A 19,820-nucleotide genomic window follows, 5' to 3' on the forward strand; every position below is an offset into this window, starting at 1 on the left:
TCCAGCACCTTTCCCCAGAACTAAATTCACCTCAAACACATTTTGAAAAAACATCCTATGTGGCCAGGTGCTGCTCGCACGTGCCGCAAGCTCATGGAATAGATCTGGATGCCTTTTAGTTGATGTGAGCTGTTTTTATTTTTGCCTTCATCTGATACCTCTTGTTTCCTCCCACAGGAAGCCTGAAGGAAGATGGGACACAGAAGCTGTTTGACAGAGAATATGTGTTGATGTTTGCTGTGTTCAATGAAAGCAAAAGCTGGCAAAAATCAACCTCTCTCCTGTACACGATTAATGGTTACGCTAATGGGACATTGCCAGGTACTGTACGTACTCGTGGGGTCCAGCCAGAGTCCACAAACTGTATTATTCCTCACTGCAGCATACCCTAGTCAGCTGTAGAAAGCAAACAGAAGAAGTAGAGTGGCACAGCCTCGTGTGTGACCGTACGATGAGCATCTGGTTCCACAAGGGAGCATGTGTGCACTCCCAACCACCGCCGCTTTCCCCTGCAGTCTGACCTTGGTGCTGAGAGCACATGGCTTCCAAGGCCGTGTCTGTTCGTGCGGCGAGAGAATTAAATCTCTTCCTGCCACCCGCTGGATAAGGAGTGAGGTTTTTCAAAAGCACCTAAGTGAGTTAGGCACTCAATTGACTTTCAATGGAATTTAGACTCCTAATCCATTTAAGTACTTTTGAAAATCTCACCCATGGCCTGTACAGTATCCATCCTAGACATGGCCTTCAAGATATCAGAGAGACTTGATTGAAAGTGCAGAGCGGGTATTCACTTTTGACCTACCAGTGGGAATTAATTAACCATCCTGTGATTCTGGGATGATTTACCTGTGTTCTTAACCCTGCTGTTCTGTTTCAGACCTAGGAGCTTGCACATACGATAACATTAGCTGGCATTTGATAGGAATGAGCTCCAAACCAGAGATTTTCTCCATCCATTTCAATGGGCAAGTCCTGGAACAAAATCGTCGCAAGGTCTCGACCGTCAACCTTGTGGGAGGTGCATCGACCACAGCAAACATGACTGTGAGCCAGAAAGGAAGGTGGCTGATATCTTCTCTTGTTCAGAAGCATCTGCAAGGCAAGGGAACATCTGTGCAGGAGGCAATTGTGCAGTTGCAGAGAGTGTCATTCTTGTGTCTTCCTCCTTATCTCCTAAAGTGCTGCTAACTTTGTCAAATGTGGTGGCTAACACATTTGGAATCATCCTAGGAAATCAGTGGAAAACAGTGCATTTTGTTTGAATTAGGATTGCAAGATGGGGTTCATTAGGACTACTGCTGCAAAGGGGCTACAGGTCAACAATGAATCTAACTCTGTTTTTAATTTTTTGGGAGGTGCTCAGATGAGCCTCATTATAAAAAACCTCGAGATTGACCAGCTTTTTCAGGAGAAACAGAAAACTTTTGCAGTTCAGTGAGCAAAAAATCTTTTCTGCTCATCTTTAACAGTGGATGTTAGTTTCCCCCTAGAGTGAAGAGATCTCTGTTGTAATAGATCAGTGGATTCCCTCTTGTAAAGGTTGGAGGGCTCATTTAACAGAAAAGGGGAAGTTCTTGCTGTCAGTTAGGCTGGTTTTTTCAAAGGAGGCTATGCGAGTTAGTTGCTGAGCTCTCATTGACTCCCACAAGCCCCTTTGAAAATACCACCCTTAATGCCTGCGCTCTTTTTTTTTTTTAAACTGAATAGACTCAGGTCAATGAGTGAATGTTTGCATGCGTCCTTAGCTGATGGGCTGTAGAAATGCACTGTTCATAGGACTAACAGTAACCATTGTACTGTCTCTATATAACCAGCTGGAATGCACGGTTACCTCAACATAAAAGAATGTGCGAGGAAAGACGTATTCAATAAGAAATTCTCCTTTAAGGAAGGGCGTATTAAGGACTGGGAATATTTCATTGCTGCGGAAGAAATCACCTGGGATTATGCTCCAGAAATTCCAGAGACCATGGATAGGTAAAATGGTGAACTGTACCCTGTTGATGAAATGTTAACTTGGGGCGGCTTAGGAAATGCTATATATAATGTAAAGTCCTAGCCCTTAAGAACTTCTTCTGCATATTTTTCACAGGAACTCAATCTTGTAGAACAGGAGGAATATTAGAGGCAGGGTTGCATGGTATTTATGGAATGCACTATCTAGAAGTCCTAGTGCATGGCTTCTGAAGGGCTCTACCAGGCTGAATAAGTGAATGTGTCAGGCTCTGGGTTCTAAGTGGTCAAGCCTGGTGGTTGGAGCAGTAGTCGAAGCCGGACATAGAGTCGGGACAGGTCAGTGCTCAAACTAAGGTCCGGGGACAGGCAGTGGGTTAGAACCAAGGTCAGAGTCCATAGATGAGCTCAGTCAGGATCACAGTCAGATACCAGAAGCAGGCCAAAGGTTGAAGCCAGGTTGGAGTCAGTCGAAGGGGGTCAGGAGGTGGGTACAGGGTTAGAGCGGGTCAGGAACATGTCTGGAGCAGAGTCAGAATAGGGCACAGAGAAGACTGGATCAGGCCGGAACAAATCCTGGGCAAAGCTGGGGCCAGAACAGGGACAGGATCAAGGGCAGGCTGGAAGCCTAGGGAGTCTGACACCACGAGGCAGCAGGAGGTTTCCTAGGCAAGTGGTGCTGTTGCGCAGACTAAGATCCATGTCTATGCGACAAAATTATGTCGGCCTAAATTACATCAGCATACAGCCGCTGCAGTAATTGTATCGTTTTTACGTGTCCACACTACGCTCGTTTTGTCGGCTGTCGGCGTTCTCACTAGCAGCGCTTGTATTGATGCAAAATGAGTCGCGCAGGGGTAACTTGGAACACGATTTCAACGTCCCATAATGCAGTGTTCTCCATCCCATAATTTCATCTGCATCCCATAATGTTGTATGCCTCTTTTCAAAATCCCCACAAACCTGTGCATCCCTCCTCGCTGTCCACTATCTGTGTCAGAAGCATGGATCCTGCACAGCTCTGCACTGTTGTGACGAGTGTTGTGAGAATGGCATGCCTGATCCTGCAGTATTTGCAGAGCCGCCAGAGGAGCTGCAGGGAACATGACAATTTCTTGGAGGCTAGATTGCTCTGGGACATAGAAAGAAACAATTCAAAGTTGTTGATGGCATTGATGATGGAGCTGGAGGTGGGCCGGAGAAAGAAGCACTGATGGGTGGGATCACATCAGGTTTGGGAAGATGAGCAGTGATTGCAGAACTTTCGGATGTTCTTGGATCTTTGTGCCGAACTCACCCCGACCCTCCTGCGCAGCAACACCAAAATGAGATCTGCACTGACAGTGGAGAAGTGAGTGGTAATTGCACTGTGGAAACTTGCAATGTCTGACTGCTACCGATCAGTCAGGACTCAGTTTGGAGTTGGAAAATCCACCAAGTTGCCAAAAATAGACGTTTATTCCATACCCAGGCAAATAGAGAAAAAATTATAATTGAATAAAACTGAAATAAAGGGAAAAGAACTTTTGGAGGGGAAAGAACAGTCATTTCCATTTCAGAAACACATACACTGACCTGTGAGAGACCCGGTTGGTGTATGTGCAGCTGTGATTCTCCAGGGTGGTGTGGAAGGATAAGTGCAGTGGCTCCAGAGGTCCCAGAATGCAGTTCTCTATGGGCTGCAGAAGGAGGCGAGCACAAGATGGTTGAACCTGAAGGTCAACGAGAGTCTGCAGCATGTCTGTTTGCTGCTTGAGAAGCACTAGCATCTCCTGCTGCACGTTGGTCCTTTTCCTGCACCTTTCTGCTCTCTGCTCTATTCCTGGGCTGCTGTCCGCGAGGGTGAACATCCAAGCCCCGGGCTTGGTATCCAGAGCAGCAGAGGTTTGCAGGATCTCTTGGAACATTCCATCCCTCATCTTCCTTCTCCTTCTTATCTGGCTGAGCTGCTCCGCTGCTGTGGATGGAGAGACCCCCCAAGGCCACATTTCCAACCGCAAAGGGTACAATGCACAGGGGTACTGTTGTGAGTGTGTTCACGAGATAAATGGAAACTTGGTATACTGAACTCACTCCCCTTCATCCACACAAGTTGCAAGCACTAGGTTCTCATTTTTCCTTGCGATTGATACAGCCCGGCTGCAGTCCAGCCACGGTGAGTACAACCATGAAGGGAAAGGGGGTGGGGCAGAATGAAGGGGGATAGCTCACAGGCATGAGTGTATGCATATAGGGCAATTGAACGCAATATACTGGCACTGTTTTCCACAGGCGGTGGTGATTTTAGCTGATATCTCACTCCTGAGGGTAATGGAGGCTGGAAGGGAACAGATCCTGCAGGCGTCTGGCTGCAAACCAGGGCCGTGTGCTGCAATGGTTCCGGCTGAAGTAATCGCTGAGTGGCGTAGGAAAGTGTCCTATCGCAGCGGAAGAAATAAGGAAGCCCTCCCCAGAAACCTTTGACAGAGGCCTGCACACTACATCCAGAGAAGTTTCCTGACGATCTCTATGGAGGATGCACAGGACATCCTGATGCGCACAAACTGTTCTGCAGGGACCCTCTGCCAAACTCTAGAGGGGGATGAAAAGCAGATAGCAACTTTACCTCTATTGGTTGCTACATTACCTCACCTAGCATAAGTAAAATAGAATAAATCAACAGACGTGGCCTGCAACTTTGGGCGTTCCATCCCTGCAATTTCAAAGCAAACTGCATGCTCACGAGACATTCCTTCCCCTGCATCAGGCTCACCTGTGTTGGACCGTAGGGACTAGCTGGACTGCGCAGGACTCAAAAACGTGTCCTGGCTTGCTGCGCCGCTGGATACCTTGGTCGCCTGTCCCCATACTCCTCCTCCTCCTCCTCGCTGTTCAAAATTACAATATTGATGCAGACTGCCTCGATTTCTAAACTGCCTGTTCAGCTATTGTTGATTCCAGGTACTGTGGAACTGTGATCAGTGATCCTCTTAACTGAAAAATGTGGCCTTGGAGGTGGGGGGTAGGAGGGGAGTCTCTCCATCCCCACCAGCGGAGCAGCTCAGCCATATAAGGAGGAGAAGGAAGCTGTGACTCAGGCTCCTCCAAAGAATCCTCAGGGCTCTTGAGGGTGGTGGTGGGTTCTCCACCGAGGATAGAATGCAGCTCTTTGTAAAAGCGGCAGGTCTGCAGCTCCACACCAGAGCAATTGTTGGCCTCCCTTGCCTTCTGGTACACCTGCTGCAGCTCCTTGGCATTCGCACAGCACTGCTGTGGGTCCCTTGTGTAGCCCTTTTTCTCCCAATTTGAAGGACATGTTCTGTACTATTCAGATCTAATATTATTTGAAGCCCCCTTTGACGATTCCATCCTAAAACAGAAACTCCCTTTCGGGCTACATGGATTTTTTTATTTTCTCTTTTGGGATTACTGCTTTTATACTCTATGGTAGCTGTAAAATAGTCACTGATTGGGATGGGAGACCCACCATAGCCTTTGGGGTATGTCCGCAGCATGCAACTCAGGTTGGGAGTTGGCAAATAGCAGAGTGTAGAGTTGATTGGGAATAAAGAATGTAGATTTAGGAGCTTTGCAGGTTGCAGTCTTGTATCAGATTGTATTAACCTGTAGGCTGGAAGACATCTGATGTTGCAGAAAGCGACTTAACACGGTGGATGGTGCTTTCCAATTGTCAGGCAGCTTCTATGGCTTTCTACAAGGTAAGGCCTTTTACCATGGGGAGTTGTTCACAAATCTTGGGGGACCTTGTTGTCTTCATGACAATTTGATCTCTGAATGGCATACAACCAAAACCAGACCTAGCGAAAGCCGTTTGTGATGCACCACAGCCTGACAAAAAGGACAATCTTCAGTCCCCCTTTGGATTATGCCAATACCATTCAAAGTTTATAAAGAAGTTTGCTGTGAAAGTAGTTCCATCGAGTCCTCTCCTAAAAATGGACACACAAGGTCTGAATGGGTTGAACTGTACAAGAACAGCTTTAGCCAGATCAAATATGCAATGTCCACCATCCCAGCTTCAAGCCCTTTTGATTCTGTGAAACAAATAATTGTTACAACAGAAGTTTGTGAGTAAGGTCTTGGTGCTGTCTTGACTCAGCTTAAAAATGGAGAGGAGTCACTATTGCATTTGCCTCCAGAGCCCTGACTGATTCTGAAAAAATCTTATTCTTTCATTGAGAGAGAAGTTCTGGCATGTTTCTGGACAGTAAGACACTTCAGAACTTACTTATGGGGTGGTGGGAGATTTATCTTAAGATCTTATTATAAGCCTCTTTCAGCTTTATTAACCACATAAGGTTCTGGAAAAGCAACTCCAAGAATTGCCAAATGGGCCACCAAACTAATGGACTTTGATTTGCTGACAGTGTATCTTCCAGGAGTCAACACCACCACTGCAGATTCTGTCTTGCTTGCCCATATCTTACCATGAGGGGTGCAGTAGAGCCAGATGATGAAGAGATTGTCCTTGCATAAATTTCTGCTACAACTCAATCTCAGAGTGGGTAACAGCCATGAGAGAAGACCAGGTACTTCAGGACTGTGATGGGGTTGCTGTACTCACCGCTGGATGGCACCGCTTCATGGCGGTCCTGGGGGTTAGCTCAGTCAGCCCAATGCCCCTCCTGGCAATTACACCCTGTCAGTTTCTCCTCTGCAGCCCTCCCCACTTCCGGGAGCTGCAGCGTCCCCTTTTGTGACTCAGCCCTCTAGCTAGGTCACTACTGTGGTTTCCCCTTCTAGGTGCTAGAGTGTATCAATGTTCCTGCTCTCCAGCAGTCTTCCGCTTCATTAGCTCACGATGCCACTCCTGCAGTGGCTGGTGGGGGAACCTGGGCCCATTCTTTACTTCAGATTCCGGCTCAGGGACTCTCTACACAACAGCCAAGATCAGTTCCCTGCACCTTGCTGCCTTTCCCTGAGCCGCTTTCATACCTCTTGGCCTGCCCCCCTCCTCTGGATTTGCCAGTCCCTTCACTCCCTCCTCCCAGGGAGTAACCATAGGCTACGTGCCTCTGTAGCCCCAGCCACATCTCCCTTCTTCCGGGAAGTGACTGCACATATCTCCCTGCTAATTTCCTGTCTTTTGTAGAAGCCCCACCTCTCTCTCACAAATGAGCTTCTCTCTGATTAGCTACCTCCAACCCAAAGCTCCCCTATTTGCAACCTAATTAGCTGATTGGACCTATTGCAACTCTTGCAGTTTCAGTGTGGGGCACACACCCCATCACAAGGACCTAAAGACTTACATAGACCATAGATGGTCTTACATGACAATGATACCAGAACACTTGGAACCATATAGATATGTGTCACATGAACAGTCCTTTGTAAATGAAGGGGTTTTGAGAATTGACCATCTTGTTGTGCCTACACTTCTGAGAGAACGATTAATTCACCTGGCACATGGAGGACTTATGGAGATGAGTCTAACCAAAAGACAATTGCGATAAGACTTCTGGTGGCCAGGGATGGACAAGGAAGTGCGGAAGTAATCAAGAATTACATGGCTTGTCTTAGAAGTGATAAGTCACAGAAAACCTGTTATCACGCTTCTACAGCCTTTCTCAAAAGAGTCTAGGTACAAAACAGCCACAGCTCATGGCTAAACCACAACTGCTCACCTCACTTCATGAATGCTACCTATTCTTAGCCATCATTGGGAATTCCACTGTCTTTGAAACCTTGATGTAACATTGATTAAGTCAAGTCTCTTGATTTGGATTCAGGATATCAGAGTTCAATTCCTGGCTTTGCCACAGACTGTGACACCTTGGGCAAGTCACTCAGTCCCTCTGTGCCTCCTTTTCCTATTTGTAAAATGGGAGACGTAATACTTCCTCTCTCCCCTCCTTTGTTTGTCTTGAAAATTTTGATTGGAAGCTCTCTCATACTATGTGTTTATATAGTGTCTAGCACAATGAGAACCCTGGCCTTGGTTGGGTCTCTAGCTGCTACTGTAGCACAAATCATAATAATCTATTTTATAGAGCTGTGTCTAATCTAGATCTGTTTTTTCCCATGTAATGGGCTTCTGCTATTTCCCCTGGGAGAGTATTCTACCATCTAGTGGCTCTCACCATTAAGAAGATATTATTGATACTTTTTCCCTTTTTTTTTTTTTTAAGGCAATATAAAGCTCAGAACTTGGACAACTTCTCAAATCTCATTGGGAAGAAGTATAAAAAGGCTGTTTTCAGGCAGTATGCAGATGCCAACTTCAGTAAGCGTCTGGAGACTCCCCAGCCCAAGGAAATGGGAATTCTGGGCCCTGTTATCAGAGCTCAGGTTAGAGACATAATCAAGGTAAATGGCGAGGGCCAAATACAAAGACTGTATGTACTGTGGTCTAACTTACTGTAAATGCAAACTAACTTACTGTAAACAAGAAACAGCTTGTGTTGTATTCTTTGTCAGATAATGTGTAATGATACAAAGAGTGGCCATATTTGAAGGTATGAGCACAAGAGGACAGAGTTAAGTTTAAGTTTGCAATCTTGTATCTGCCATCCCTGACTTTGGGTGCTGGGTTTATCAATCTTAACTTTGCATTGATTTTTGTAAAGAATATTTAGAATAGCTGGTCCAAAACCCCAACTCCAAACACACCTGAACTTTGGGGAAGTTTGGATCTGTCTGAACTTTATGAACCCATAATCTCTACCTTAGAGACTAACAAATTTATTTGGGAGTAAGCTTTCGTGGGATATATCCCACTTCATCAGCTGCATGAAGTGGAAAATACAGTAAGCAGGTATAAATATACAGCCCATGAAAAGATGGGAGTTGCCACAAGGACTCCTCATTGTTTTTAAGGGATCCCAGTGATTCCAATCTGTGGCTCAGCACTCTCCATGGCTTTGTGTGCCTGGCAGCGTGGGAAGATCTCCTGAGGACGGCGTTCTCATCAGCCGCCTGAGACCAGGCAGAACAAGAGCAACCCCAATCCGTGGGCTCCACAAATGTTCATGTTGCAGTAGAGCTTCTGGTTTAACGTCCCCAGATTTTTCTTTGAAGGAGCGTTTCTTCCCCTGAGCACTTTCGGTGCTGAAATCTGCAAGTTTCGCTCTCACTGGGATTTGTAGCAATGTACCCAGACCAGGGTTCACTGAATGCTGAACTCATACTTTCTTCATCTTCATATCTACGTAGATTGTGTTCAAAAATATGGCCAGTCGACCCTACAGCATTTACCTCCATGGAGTGACGCTTTCAAAGGATGCAGAAGGAGCCACTGACCCCCTGGATTCCACAGGTCAGAAACTGTTCACATTTGCACAATATCAAAAGTGTTACTTTGTTTAGGGTCTCTCTTTGCCTTTAGGGGGTCATGTAATTGATTAGGGCACAGGAGTGGGAGACCTGGGTTTTGTTCCCAGCTGTGCCACTGACCTGCTGCATGATTTGGGGTAAGTTGCATCTCTTCTCCGTGCCTCACTTTCCCCATTGGTAAAATGGGGATTATGTTAAATGCCCACTTTTGTAAAGTGCTTTGAGATCTACAGATGAAAAATAAAATGTAAATATGCTAAGCAGCACTATTTTTAAAAAAAAAAACTGTGTGGACGTGTTCCTCGACTTCAATGAGCTAATGTCAGTTTACACCAGCCAAGGATCTCACCCAACATAAAATAAGAACAGCCATACTGGGTCAGACCAATGGTCCATCTAGCTTCGTATCCTGTCTGACAGTGGCCGGTACCAGATGCTTCAGAGGGAATGAACAGAATAGGGCAATTTCCAGTGATCCATCCCCTGTCGTACAGTCCCAGCTTCTGGTAGTTGGAGCATGGGGTTGGGACCCTGACCATTTTGGCTAATAGCCATCGATGGACCGACCTGTCCTCCATATTCTTATCTCATTTATTTTTTGAGCCCAGTTATACTTCTGGCCTTCGTAACATCCCCTGACATTGAGTTCCACGGGTTGACTGTGCGTTGGGCAAAGAAGTACTCCTTACTTTTGTTTTACACCTGCTGCCTATTAATTTCATCAGGTGATCATTAGTTCTTGTGTTATGTGAAAGGATAAATAACACTTCCCGCTTCACTTTCTCCTCACCATGCATGATTTTATAGACTTCTATCATATTCCCCCCTTAGGCCTGGTCCACACTAAGCCCCCACTTCGAATTAAGATACGTAACTTCAGCTACATGAAGAACGTAGCTGAAGTCGAAGTACCTTAGTTCGAACTTACCGCGGGTCCAGACGCGGCAGGCAGACTCCCCCGCTGACTCCACGTACTCCTCTCGCAGAGCAGGAGAACTGGCGTCAACGGCGAGCACTTCCGGGATCGATCCCAGAAGATCAATTGCTTACCACCGGACCCGGAGGTAAGTATAGACCTACCCTTAGTTGTTGCTTTTCTAATCTGAAGAGTCCCAGTCTTTTTAATCTCTGCTCCTACGGAAGCTTTTCCATACCCCTCATCATTTTTGTTGCTGTTCTCTCCACCTTTTCCAATTCTGAGAGATCTTTTTTGAGACAAGGTGACCAGAACTTCACAGTTCAAGATATGGGTGTATCACGGATTTATATAGTGGCAGTATGATATTTTCTGTTTTAATATCTATCCCTTTCCTAATGGTTCCTAACATTCTGTTCACTTTTTTGACTGCTGCACACTGAGTGGATGTTTTCAGAGAACTAACCATATTGACTCCAAGATCTTTCTGAAGTGGTAACAGATAATTTAGACCCCGTCATTTTGTATATATAGTTGGGATTATTTTTTCCGATGTGTATTATTTTGTATTTATCAACATTGAACTTAATCTGCCATTTTGTTGCCCAGTCACCCAGTTCATTGAGATCCCTTTATCACTATTCAGTCAGTTTTGTACTTAACTGATTTGAGTGCTTTTGTCCAGCTGCAAATTTTGCCACCTTTCTGTTCACCCCCTTTTCCAGATCATTTATGAAAAGTTGAACACATTTCCCAATACAGATCTTTGCGGGAACCTGCTATTTACCTTTCTCTGCTGTGAAAAGTGACGCTTTATTCCTACCCTGTATTTCCTATCTTTTAATTAGTTACTGATCTAGGAGAGGACCTTCCCTCTTATCCCATGACTGCTTACTTTGCCTTTGGTTAGGGACTTGTCAAAGGCTCTCTGAAAGTCGAAGTACACTATATCTTCATATTCTTTGCATGGTTAAATAGTAACGGAGGAGAAGAAATATTAGAAAATATTAAGAAGCATAGCTAAGGGAAAAAGAGAAATGTTTTCTGCTGTGATCTGAAATGAGATGGGGCTGAGAGATACAGAAAGAGCAGAAGTAGTAGCAGGAAAAGTCATCAACAGTGGCAAGACTGTGTATCCACCATCTTGGATAGTGAGGATGCTCGTGCTGGGCGAGCAAACGAGTGACTACACAGAAGTTAAGGGCTATAAAATAAGCTGTAGCCAGTCCATGGAAGGCTTTAGAGAAGGAAGAGGGGACGTTTTATTTCCTGATTCCTGTAAGGAATGGGAGTCAGTGGATTTGTTCAAAGACCGGAAAGATGTGATTGCACTTGTTTGTATGAGTCAGACAGCAAGCAGCATTCACAGTGGTTTGCAGTCAAGATGGAAGGGTGTATCAAGTGGGGTCTGGTTCTATTCAATATCTCCATCAGTGATTTAGATAATGGCAGAGAGAGTATATTTATAAAGTTGTGGCTGATACAAAGCTGGGAGGGGTTGCAAGTGCTTTAGAGGATAGGATTAAAATTCAAAATAATCTGGACAAACTGGAGAAATGGTCTGAAGTAACTAGAATGAAATTCAATAAGGACAAATGCAAAGTACTCCACTTAAAAAGGAACAATCACTTGTGCAAACACAAAATGGGAAATGACTGCCTAGGAAGGAGTACTGCGGAAAGGTGATCCACTGTGACCCCCAGTCCAAGCTAAATATTAGTCAACCGTATAACACTGTTGCAAAAGAAGGCAAACCTCATTCTTGCATGTATTAGCAGGATTGTTGTAAGCAAAACACAAGAAGTAATTCTTCTGCTCTACTGTGTGCTGATTAGGCCTCAACTGGAGTATTATGTCTAGATCTGGGCGCCACATTTCAGAAAAGATGTGGACAAATTGGAGAAAGTCCATAGAAGAGCAACAGAAATGACTAAAGGTCTAGAAAACGTGACCTTTGAGGGAAGATTGAAAAAATTGGGTTTGTTTAGTCTGGAGAAGAGAAGACTGAGGAGGGGACATAAGTTTTCAAGTACATAAAAGGCTGTTACAAGGAGGAGGGAGGTAATTTGTTCTCCTTAATCTCTTAGGAGAGGACAAGAAGCAATGGGCTTAAATTGGAGCAAGGGAAGTTTAGGTTGGACATTAGGAAAAACTTCCAAACTGTCAGGGTGGTTAAACCTTGGAATAAACTGCCCAGGGAGGTTGTGGAATCTCCTTCATTGGAGATTTTTAAGAGCAGGTTTGATAAACACCTGTCAGGAATGGTCTAGATACTACTTAGTCCTTTTCATGAGTACAGGGGGCTGGACTAGATGACCTCTCGAGGTCCTTTCCAGTCCTTTGATTCTATTTCTGCAGCATTAACTTCAACTGATTAGATGCTGTTTTATGGGTAATGGTTTGGTATAGGAAGAATGTAGTGAGTAGCAGGTTTGTTGTAGAAACAGAATGGAGCTGCCTCTAGCCAGGACGTATGCTAGAGCCAAGGCAATTCCTTCTGAATCTGCTTCCCCACCAGTGTGCAGTTCACGGTCACCTTAAAATGTCACAATTAAAATATAGAATGTTCTGCCCCAGATATGAACAGTCCTTGTTCAACAGGTTTTTTTTGCCCTTCTGTAGTGCCTTTCATCCATGGATCTCAAAGTGATTTACATGCATCATTCATTTAGCTTCATGACAAGCCTCTAAATTAAGTGTTATAATTCCCATTTAGCACATGGGAGCTTAGCAGTCAGAAAACGCAGTGACAACATGTTTTGCATTCTGCAGTGGACATGAGGCATGTCTCCAGGCTGTGCTAAAGCTTTGGCCGGTCCAAGGCTTTAACTTAACAGAGCATAGTTAAGTTTCTTTCTGCACTGCAAACAGGAACTCTGTTTAAGCCACATGGGACAACTATGCTGTATCTAGGTCCCCGTACTCAGTTGTTTTTGAAGTGTAGATCTGCCCAAAGTACATATTGGACTTCAAGTGCCTGAAGGTGCACTGACTTCATCGGAGCTATGCCAGTTTACACCAGTCATGAATCTGGCTCTAGTTTGTAAGTCCTAATAAAGTTTCTCTCTTTTTATTTCTCCTTCAGACAACAGCACTCTGAGTAAAGCCGTTCAACCGGGGGAAACCTACACGTATAAATGGAGCATCATGGACACCGATCAGCCCACTGCACAGGATGCCCAGTGTCTAACGAGATTATATCACAGTGCTGTAGATGTAACCAGGGATATAGCCTCTGGACTGATTGGCCCACTTCTGATTTGTAAAAGAGAAGCCCTGGACAAGAGGGGTGTGCAGGTATGATCATGTTGTACAACCTCTGAGGGGGCGGGGGGAAGGGGGCTCCTGTCTGTGTGTGGTGTTTGAACTACAGGGGAATTTGGTTTCATTGATTGATCCCTTAGAGAAAAGGCCTCTAGAACTGAACTGGGATCGGGTCACTAGGCTTCTGTAGAAGTCAGTCTAAAAACCTGTAGAATGTAATGAGATATGAGATCTGTAGGGTGGTTCAAAGAACTTCTCCAAAGGAACTCCCTAGTTGGGACATTAAATTCTATAGGATGAGTCAAAAACCCTAAAATAAGGGGATTGTTTTCTATTAAATTCGATAGGACTTTTCTATAAGGGTTGCTTGCAGTGATAGCTTTTAGCTGCCTGCTGGCATATTTGGCCCCAGATTTAGTGTGCTCGTTGGGGCTTTCAGTTAGAAAGATCAGGCTGCTAGTGATTTCTTTCATGGTGCTTTGTTTGCCAAGACAAGAAATTGCAAAATCCTGGTTCTAGACACCACCCTAAATTTCCCCAAAGTTTGAAGGTATGCAGGGAGAAAGGGAGGAAGTTCTGACCCCAATCTATCATAGGTTTAACCTAGGTCTGAAACCCCAAACTTTGGGGATCCAGAAGCATTGCAAGGGGGTTGCTGGGAGAGTTCTTCTTCCACTTCCCCTCCATGGGGCCAAAAGAAGGAATCTACTTTGGCAGTGGCTCAGACACCAACCACTAGTGAGTGGAAGCAGTGAATAAATCGCCTGCACGTACAGCAACAAGTGCCCCACTAAGGGGAGCCCAGCTCATAGCAGCCATGCTAGTAGCTGGTCCAGTGTCACCCAGTGAGTCAGTTGCAGAGGTAGGAATGGAACCCAGGAGTCCAGAACCCCAGTCCCTTGCTCTAACCACTGGACTGTGCTTCCATTCACTTGAATGGGAAGTTTGCCTCTGGAGGGATGGCAAGATTAGGCCCTTAATATACCCCACTATGTATCAATTAGCTGCTTGCAAAACTTACCCTGCCGTGTCTGCTGTCTTTTTCAGAAAAAGGCAGATGTAGAGCAGCAGGCCGTGTTTGCCGTGTTTGATGAAAACAAGAGTTGGTACTTAGAGGATAACATCAAGCAGTACTGCAGCAACCCCTCCAGCGTTAAAAGGGATGATCCCAAGTTCTACAGGTCTAACGTAATGCACAGTGAGTGGGAAACTAGGCCCAAGGGGAAGTGAATGTGGCCCCTGCCCTGAGATTGTGCTGAAGGATGGATGTGTGCTGAAAGCACGAATGAGCAGAGTTCTGGTTCTGGCTTCAAGGATCTGCTATTTCCAGAATTTCATAGGGCAACTTAGGCACAAACAAGCTCATCATGAGCCAGGCAAACGTAAACCAGGAAGGGGAAGTAAGAGTGGTCTCAGCAGCCCTGCATGGGCTTCTGGGCCACCAACTGCAGTCCATTGAGGTAGCACCTGGAGGTGGGGGGTGGAGGTATCCGTGACTGTGGGAGGCAGAGAGGTAGAGTACCTGGGTGAGGGACTGGGGTTCTGGTAAATGTCTGCGTAGAGCCTGGCAGAGGGGAATGGATACTGGGGGTGAGTGGTTATAGTGGGCAGGAGCTGGCAGGGTTCCTGGGGTGGTGACAAGGAACAATCTATGATGCTGCATCTGTTTGCCCTGGGGTGGATGGGGGAAGGAATCAGGAGGGAACTAAAGGGAGGGATGTTGGGAAGAGTCCAGAAGTCAGCCAAGCAGCTGCATGCCTCGTACTGCATGCTTTTGGGTTTGGAGCAAGCTGCAGCTATGAGCATGGCACTAAGCAATTGGTAAGTGTTAATGAATCTGTTAACTTGACAGTGGGGAGGGGAGCCTGGCTGCACAGCCCTGTCTGGGGCCTCAGTGCATGTAGTTCTGAAAAGCTGCCTCCTCAGAGCCACAGCACAAGGGAATCAGGAGGGAGCATGTGGTCCAGGAACACACAGGATAGCAGAGCAGCCAGAGAAACTGCTGGGGTTTCTTCCAGTGTTTGACTCTAGCTTGTGAATCTGAGCATGTGTCCTGAAGGCATGTGCCCGCCCACAATAGCTGGTGACTATGATTGCACAAGCACTGGGAGCCCATTTCTCACCCTCCCCAGTGTACCCGGCCCAGGTCACCCACAGACCTGTGTTATACAGTGAGTAATGCAGAACCCAAAAGTGAGAAGTAAACATAAGTGAAATTGACTCGTAGTCTATTTTCACCCTAGCTAGCTGAGAGAAATGTATAAAATAAACAATTTTTAAAATATATATTTGAATTATTTCACCCTGAATCCAATATAGGGTGACTAGGAACAGAGGTAAGGGAATGTTATTTTAATATGTGATTTATTTATTTTTTTTTTAAACCTAATGGTGTCCCTTCAAATGAAGGTGACTGGATTGCAGCCCAATTTCATTAGAGTGCCAATAATCTTTCTGTCTGGATACAAAGATGTCAGTTACATCCCTGTTGTCACTCCATTGAAGGCGTGAATTTAGCTTACCGTCTTGCATGCTGGTGAGGCTTTAAGGTGCAGTAATATCATATCTTGTGCTTTGTTTTAGCAATAAATGGCTACATGTCTGACAGCACTGAAATCCTGGAATTTCCCCATGACAGAATTGTACAGTGGCACATCTCCAGTATTGGCACCCAGGATGAGGTAGCGTCCATACACCTTTCTGGTCACACTTTTTTGACTCAAGGGAAGTATGAAGATGTACTGAATCTTTTTCCCATGAGTGGAGAATCGGTCACTGTAGAAATGAACAATGCTGGTAAGTGGCAGACTGCTGTGTTTAATGATCTGCTAAGAGATTTCGTAGCTAGAGTCCATAAGGACTTTGTATAAATTGCATACAAAATTTCAGCCCATCTAAATCTTTCCCTAGATTACAGCAAGAGTGATTGACACACATGGGGTATATGTATGCTGGCTGCACATGACACAGCAGTGCATATGCTATACTTAGTGATGATTCTCTATTGCTTTTGAGCACTCCCCAAAAAAGTCTTTACTGTGGGACTAGTTGTATAACTGTCATTTGAGGCACAGTATTGAAGTTCTCTGTAAAAATAATACGTAGTACTTTTTTTTTTTTTTTTCAATTGCAGGTACGTGGCTTTTTGCATCCTGGGGTTTCCCTGAGATGAGCCATGGCATGAGGCTGAGGTTTAGAGATGCCAAGCGTGAAAAAGATGTAGATTATTCTGATGAGGGTGGCCCATATGATATCATAGAATTCCCCTCTGAGAACACTCATCAAAATGTGCCTGTCACCTCACCCCAAACTGGAGGAGAAACAGAAAAAAACCAGCAGTCTTCTGATGATTTTGATTACCAAGATTTTCTGGCCTCAAGTTTGGGACTTCGGACATTTGGGAAGAAATCAAAGGTCCAGGAGGAAATGCTGAATCTTACTGCTCTGGCCATAGATGAGAACTTTGGCACCAGCACTAAGAGTGCTGATGTGGCTGCTGGCTCAGATCCGCCATTCAGTGATACCTTGGACACTGATGTGCTCTTGGAAACTCAAAGTACTGCTCCTCTCCCAACCAAGGCTGGGTCCCTCCATAAAAATTACACAGTGGCAGAAGAACAGTCACTTCCAGTCACCACAACAGCAGTAAGTCCTGGCTTGGCATCTGAAGCTGGAAACCAAAGTGACTATGAAGCAAATCGGAGTCAGATGTCAGGAAATTATGAGAAAACACTTGCAGGTGAACTACTGAGGACCAGGAAAGAAGCCCAAACAAAAGATGCAGCAGAACTGTTACCTGACAGAGGGGACAGCATGAAGTCCTCCTTTGCAACACTCTATTCAGAGGAGCCTCAAGAGGAAAATTCAGGAGGAGAATACAATTTCTCCAGTTCAGATATGTTAGGGACGGACCAATTTCCAAATGAATATGTTGAGGACCAGGATGCGGAGGAAGTAGAGGAGGAGGAAACCAAGAAAGAAAATGCTGAATTTCCCAAACATGCAGATAACTTGACTTTTGCTGTGGGACACAGGGCAGAAAACAATGAGTTAAACATGTTCAATCTCCCGGACTTAGAACTACCCAAAGATAAACAAGAAAGAAATTTTACTCTAGATTATGCATCGGATATCTTAATTTCTACTCGCAGCCCAGTGGTGGCAAAGGACATGCTGGGAAAGCTGTCGCCAAGAGATATGAAGTCTCCATCTAAAATTATGAATGAGAAAAGGAATTTGGCATCTGGGAAGGAGAGTTATGGGATGGAGACAAATTCAGCTCAGGCTACTGATAAATTACAGAATCGTTCCAGAAATGCTACAATGCCTACAAGAGAGAGTGTATCCCTGAATAAGAAGAAGCAAGGAAAATTCAAAGGCTACTCACAGTTTACAGAGGGTCATTGGAAAGTAAGCAGCAAGCATCCAACTCTGAAAGGGGAAGAGAGAAATGTGAATGGCACCTTGAGTACATCTGTGACTCGCATCAAGACCCGAAGGAGGAAAAAGGATAATCAAAACTATAGTAGTCTCTCATTGACACCCAGAGGTGCGAGACCCCCAAAGATACCTGGAGAGCAAAACTGCACATTATTGTCCAGTGAGGCCAGCTACACAGTGTCCCTTTGTGAGACCAACAATACAGTATTGCCCAGTGAGGCCAACCTCCCGGTTTTGCCAAGCAGGGCTAACTACACGCTGACCCCAAGACAATTTAAGCCAGTCATCATAGGGCTTCCCAGTGGGAATGGGGACTCCAAGGAGCATGTTCCAGGAGGCTCTGACCGTTTGGAAATTGCAGATGACCAATATACAAGGGACCCCAGATTCAACATTAATAATGTCCGTAACCCTGATGACATTGCTGTGCATCATCTACACAACAGAGGGAACATGAGGAGATACTACATTGCAGCCGAAGAGGTCTTCTGGGACTATGCAGGACTAAAGAAAAGGTTGGGCCAAATTCTTCCTCTCTTGCCTCACACCCTGTTGCTAAATACCAGGCCACTGATTCAGGTAGCTGTCCCACAGCAAAGCTACTGTTGAAGGGTTATGGGATTTCTTAAACACAAGTGCTGTTCAGTTTAACAATCTGTAATGCAGTAGGTGAAGAGGAAGAGAGGAAGGACCAGTGCTTTAGGGCACTAGCCTGAAATTCAGGAGACCTGGGTTTAACTCCCAGCTCTGCCTGAGACTTCCTGTGTGACCTTGGGCAAGTCACTTAGTCTCCCTGTGCCTCAGTTCCCCTTCTGTAAAACGGAGATAAAGCTCTTTCCTACCTCACAGGTGCTTTTGTGGGGATAAATGCATTGAAGATTGGGAGGTGCTCAGATACTACAATAATGAGGTCCACATCAATACCTCAGCTTGGTGTCTAAGTACGTGTAGATGGGATGGTTTGGGGCTCAGTCAAGAGAGAGCCTATAGGTTGCTAGTTTAAATCCAGCTTGGGTAGGTAGGGACTTAGGTCACTTCGAAAAATCACCCTAACACCCTTAGGCCCCACTGAAAATTCCAGCCTTATAGTTCCCACCATCTGAAGTGGTGTTCAATCTACAGTACAAAATGAAGAGTTTGACTCTCAGTCCAGTTCCCAGCAGATAAATATCCACATCATGCAAATCACCACCACCATAGATGATTTTAATTAATCCCCTTGTTGCTAGTCTTAGCAGAGATCAAGAACTGATTGGACCATCGCGCATGAACCCCAAATTTGAGATGTTCACCTTTTTGTTTTGATTTGGAAAAAGTGGCTTTATTTCCCAACAAGAATTTGTAATCCCGTTTTTCTGAGAGAGAAATTCAACCTGTTAGAAATTTGAAATTTCATTGCAACGAAGATCAACGTTTAAATCAAACCATGCAAAATTACCAGTGATTGCATATTTCTTTGCAAAATCTGCCTTTTTTCCCCCTAAAATTGCTACCCACAAAAATATTTGCACAGCCTGAATTTTCATTGTCGGGTGATTTAGGACAGGAGCAGAAATAGTTTCACTACAGCAAATTCAGTCTCCGAACTGTGTATTTTTCAAATTGTATTTCCTGGCTACTTGACAAACTTGTCTATTTCCCCGTTCCCAACTTTCCCCATGTAGACCCTGCTTCAGCGCCACCTTCATTATTTGTATTTGCAAGAGTACCCAGAGGGCTCTGAGTTCTCCATGTGTAAAAATCCTGAAGCTCAAATATTGAAATGATTTGCCCTGTGTGGGGCAGACACTCAGCTGCTGATATAAATGACCATAGCACAAGCGAAGTCAATGATGCTGTGACAACTTCCCCCAGCTGAGGATCTGTCCCTGAGTCTTTGGAAGAGTTGAGAATAGAACCTACATCCATAAGAAACTGAATCAGCACTTAGAGTTTTGGTGAGGCAATAAGAATCCAGCTCCCTCTCCCATAGATG

General features: G+C 45.1%; 1 protein-coding gene across 2 annotated transcripts in view; it reads left to right on the forward strand.

The window, feature by feature from the left end:
- The window catches only part of LOC101935267 (coagulation factor V-like), a 57,017-nt gene that overhangs the window by 10,606 nt on the left and 26,591 nt on the right, over positions 1-19,820 (forward strand). For both annotated transcript variants that reach the window (XR_010593998.1, XM_005294524.4), the window contains exons 5-13: positions 178-321; positions 878-1,099; positions 1,815-1,977; positions 8,082-8,259; positions 9,106-9,208; positions 13,227-13,438; positions 14,453-14,603; positions 15,989-16,201; positions 16,539-18,360. Coding sequence is in view for 1 of the 2 variants with exons in the window: in XM_005294524.4 (XP_005294581.2) it covers positions 178-321; positions 878-1,099; positions 1,815-1,977; positions 8,082-8,259; positions 9,106-9,208; positions 13,227-13,438; positions 14,453-14,603; positions 15,989-16,201; positions 16,539-18,360 (3,208 nt within the window). In the remaining variant the exon portion in view is untranslated. The remainder of the gene's footprint in view (positions 1-177; positions 322-877; positions 1,100-1,814; positions 1,978-8,081; positions 8,260-9,105; positions 9,209-13,226; positions 13,439-14,452; positions 14,604-15,988; positions 16,202-16,538; positions 18,361-19,820) is intronic.

Source organism: Chrysemys picta, chromosome 1 (assembly GCF_011386835.1).
Source record: "Chrysemys picta bellii isolate R12L10 chromosome 1, ASM1138683v2, whole genome shotgun sequence".
Taxonomy (NCBI): Eukaryota; Metazoa; Chordata; order Testudines; family Emydidae; genus Chrysemys; species Chrysemys picta.